At 32.3% G+C, this 2,992-nt stretch overlaps 1 protein-coding gene across 1 annotated transcript; it reads left to right on the top strand.

Annotated features, from left to right (window-relative positions):
* The first annotated feature begins 300 nt into the window (after positions 1-300).
* LOC110671138 (uncharacterized) lies at positions 301-2,511 on the top strand. Its single transcript, XM_058134395.1, has 3 exons — positions 301-732; positions 839-962; positions 2,356-2,511. The coding sequence occupies exons 1-3, from the start codon at positions 428-430 to the stop codon at positions 2,509-2,511; spliced, it is 585 nt and encodes a 194-aa protein (XP_057990378.1). The 5' UTR covers positions 301-427.
* The last annotated feature ends 481 nt before the right edge of the window (positions 2,512-2,992 follow it).

The raw sequence follows: 2,992 nt of genomic DNA, 5'->3' as shown, positions 1-2,992 counted from the left end.
CGACCTTTAGAAATTTTACCAACTACTGAACTTGATGATACAGGCTTGCTACTTGATTCAAATCATATAGTAGAGTTAGATGAGTGAATTGCAACATTTAGTACAACGAAGTAGAGAGGATGAGGAGGAAGAGGAGGAGGAGGAGGAGGAGGAGGAGGAAGACGAAGAGGAAGATGAAGATGAAGACGAAGACGAAGAGGAAGATGAAGACGAAGACAAAAATGAAAACGATAAAGATGATGATAGTGATGATGATTGATTTTCATTATTGTATAATACAAAAAGGGTAATTTCATTGTTTCATGCTTAAGTTGTTGTGTAATTTTGTGTTTTATTATTATATGTGATTGTGAAGCTATTATTTTTGCATAGCTTGTAATCCATATGAAATTCTTACATATATGCATTTATTTGCTCTTTGGTACTTATGGATATTGTGCTTTACAGGATGCCTCGTAGAATATCATCATCTAGAGGTAGAGGACGGGGTCGACAGGACACAATGTCTCAACCCATGCAGTCTTTGAGGGATGAACAAAATGAAGACCAAAGCATAGGACATGAGCCACTACAGTTGCCAGTGGATACTCAAGTTTCACCTACTCCACTACAGTTAGGGGGGCAAGTAGCAGCATCGTCATCATCATCAGTTCGAACTAGAGGTCCGAATTTAGGGCAGCCAACACCAGTAAACCCAACAAATCGACAAATGATAAGATTAAGGGGCCTTGTGTAAGTAACAATATTTAAGACGGTTGAGATAAATTAAACAAAACTTCTACAAAAAATTTTCTTATTAAGTGAAGTTTTTTTACTTTAAATGTTATTAATGGTGCAGCTTCTTGGATATATCTGTCTCTCGCTCAATAACCAATGACATTAAGATGCACTTTACAGCTCCATGGAAAACTTGGGCAGAAATACCCATCAAGATGAAGGATGAGCTATTTGGAAAATTTCAAGTGAGATACAAATTACCTATTTATATTGAAATTAATTCAATTGAATATGTTGAATTTATATGGTGGGAAGATTGTGAATTAATGGATGTGGATGATTATTATAGAAGTGGCTTTTCAACAGGTTGTGTCTTTTTGTTGTTAGATGTTTGAAAAACAGCTGAAATACTGCCGAATTTTAATGGAAAATACTTGGAATTTTAGGGTATTCATTTAGTTTGGCATGACTTATCTTGGGCAGAAATACCCAATAAGATGAAGGATGAGCTATTTGTAAATTTTCAAGTGAGATACAAATTACCTATTTATATTAAAAGTAATTCAATTGAATATGTTGAATTTATATGGTGGGAAGGTTGTGAATTAATGGATGTTGATGATTATTATAGAAGTGGCTTTTCAACAGGTTGTGCCTTTTTATTTTTAGAAGTTTGAAAAACAGCTGAAATGCTGCCGGATTTTAATGGAAAATACTTATTATTTTAGGGTATTCATTTAGTTTGGCATGACTTATCTTGGGCAGAAATACCCAATAAGATGAAGGATGAGCTAAGTGAGATACAAATTACCTATTTATATTGAAATTAATTCAATTGAATATGTTGAATTTATATGGTGGGAAGGTTGTGAATTAATGGATGTTGATGATTATTATAGAAGTGGCTTTTCAACAGGTTGTGTCTTTTTGTTGTTAGATGTTTGAAAAATAGCTGAAATACTGCCGAATTTTAATGGAAAATACTTGGAATTTTAGGGTATTCATTTAGTTTGGCATGACTTATCTTGGTCAGAAATACCCAATAAGATGAAGGATGAGCTATTTGCAAATTTTCAAGTGAGATACAAATTACCTATTTATATTGAAAGTAATTCAATTGAATATGTTGAATTTATATGGTGGGAAGGTTGTGAATTAATGCATGTTGATGATTATTATAGAAGTGGCTTTTCAACAGGTTGTGCCTTTTTATTTTTAGAAGTTTGAAAAATAGCTGAAATGCTGCCGGATTTTAATGGAAAATACTTATTATTTTAGGGTATTCATTTAGTTTGGCATGACTTATCTTGGGCAGAAATACCCAATAAGATGAAGGATGAGCTAAGTGAGATACAAATTACCTATTTATATTGAAATTAATTCAATTGAATATGTTGAATTTATATGGTGGGAAGGTTGTGAATTAATGGATGTTGATGATTATTATAGAAGTGGCTTTTCAATAGGTTGTGTCTTTTTGTTGTTAGATGTTTGAAAAACAGCTGAAATGATGTCAGATTTTAATGGATAATACTTGTTATTTTAGGGTATTCATCTAGATTGACATGACTTATCTATTGGATGATTGAAATATAAATTGTCATATTTATTTATAACATCTGACTATGAAATTTTTAGGGTCGTTACATGTGGGATGAAACTGAAGAGCAGAATGTGCATCTTGCTTGGAATAAGCTTGGGAAGGATAGATTTCGTGATATTCTTAACAGAGCTAGGAATGAAATGTTGGTGAAGCACAAGAAAAGTGATATTGCTTATTTGCACAATCTATGACCAAACTGGATGAAAGTAGAGGAGTGGAATGAGCTTGTTGCTTATTGGAGTTCTCCAGAGTGGCGAAAGAAGTCACAATCTGCTAAGATTAATAGAATGACAGTAAAAGATGGGTCAATTACAAAACATGCTTGTGGTTCAATCAAAATTGAGATTCATGAGGATCGATTGGTATAATTTTTTAATTTAAGTTATTTTTTATTTATTGTTATGCATTTTGTTGGTTGTAAAATTATTTAGTGTGTATTTTGTTGATTACACAATACGATAATTTTTATTTTGTAGACAAAGAAGTTAGGTAGGCCACCAAATAAGATTGAAGTATTTCGAGCAACTCACACCAAAAAGGGTGCTGATGGTGTATTCATTGATGGCAAATCACAACGGGTCGATGTAAGTTTCTTTGAAAATATTAATTTTACCACAATATTTTTCTAATTTAATTTCATTGTCATTAAGTTGTATTAGATTATAATGTAAG

This window comes from Hevea brasiliensis, chromosome 14, assembly GCF_030052815.1.
Source record: "Hevea brasiliensis isolate MT/VB/25A 57/8 chromosome 14, ASM3005281v1, whole genome shotgun sequence".
Taxonomy (NCBI): Eukaryota; Viridiplantae; Streptophyta; class Magnoliopsida; order Malpighiales; family Euphorbiaceae; genus Hevea; species Hevea brasiliensis.
The sequence above is the reverse complement of the archived record's forward strand: the minus strand, read 5'-3'. Positions and strand labels throughout refer to the sequence as shown.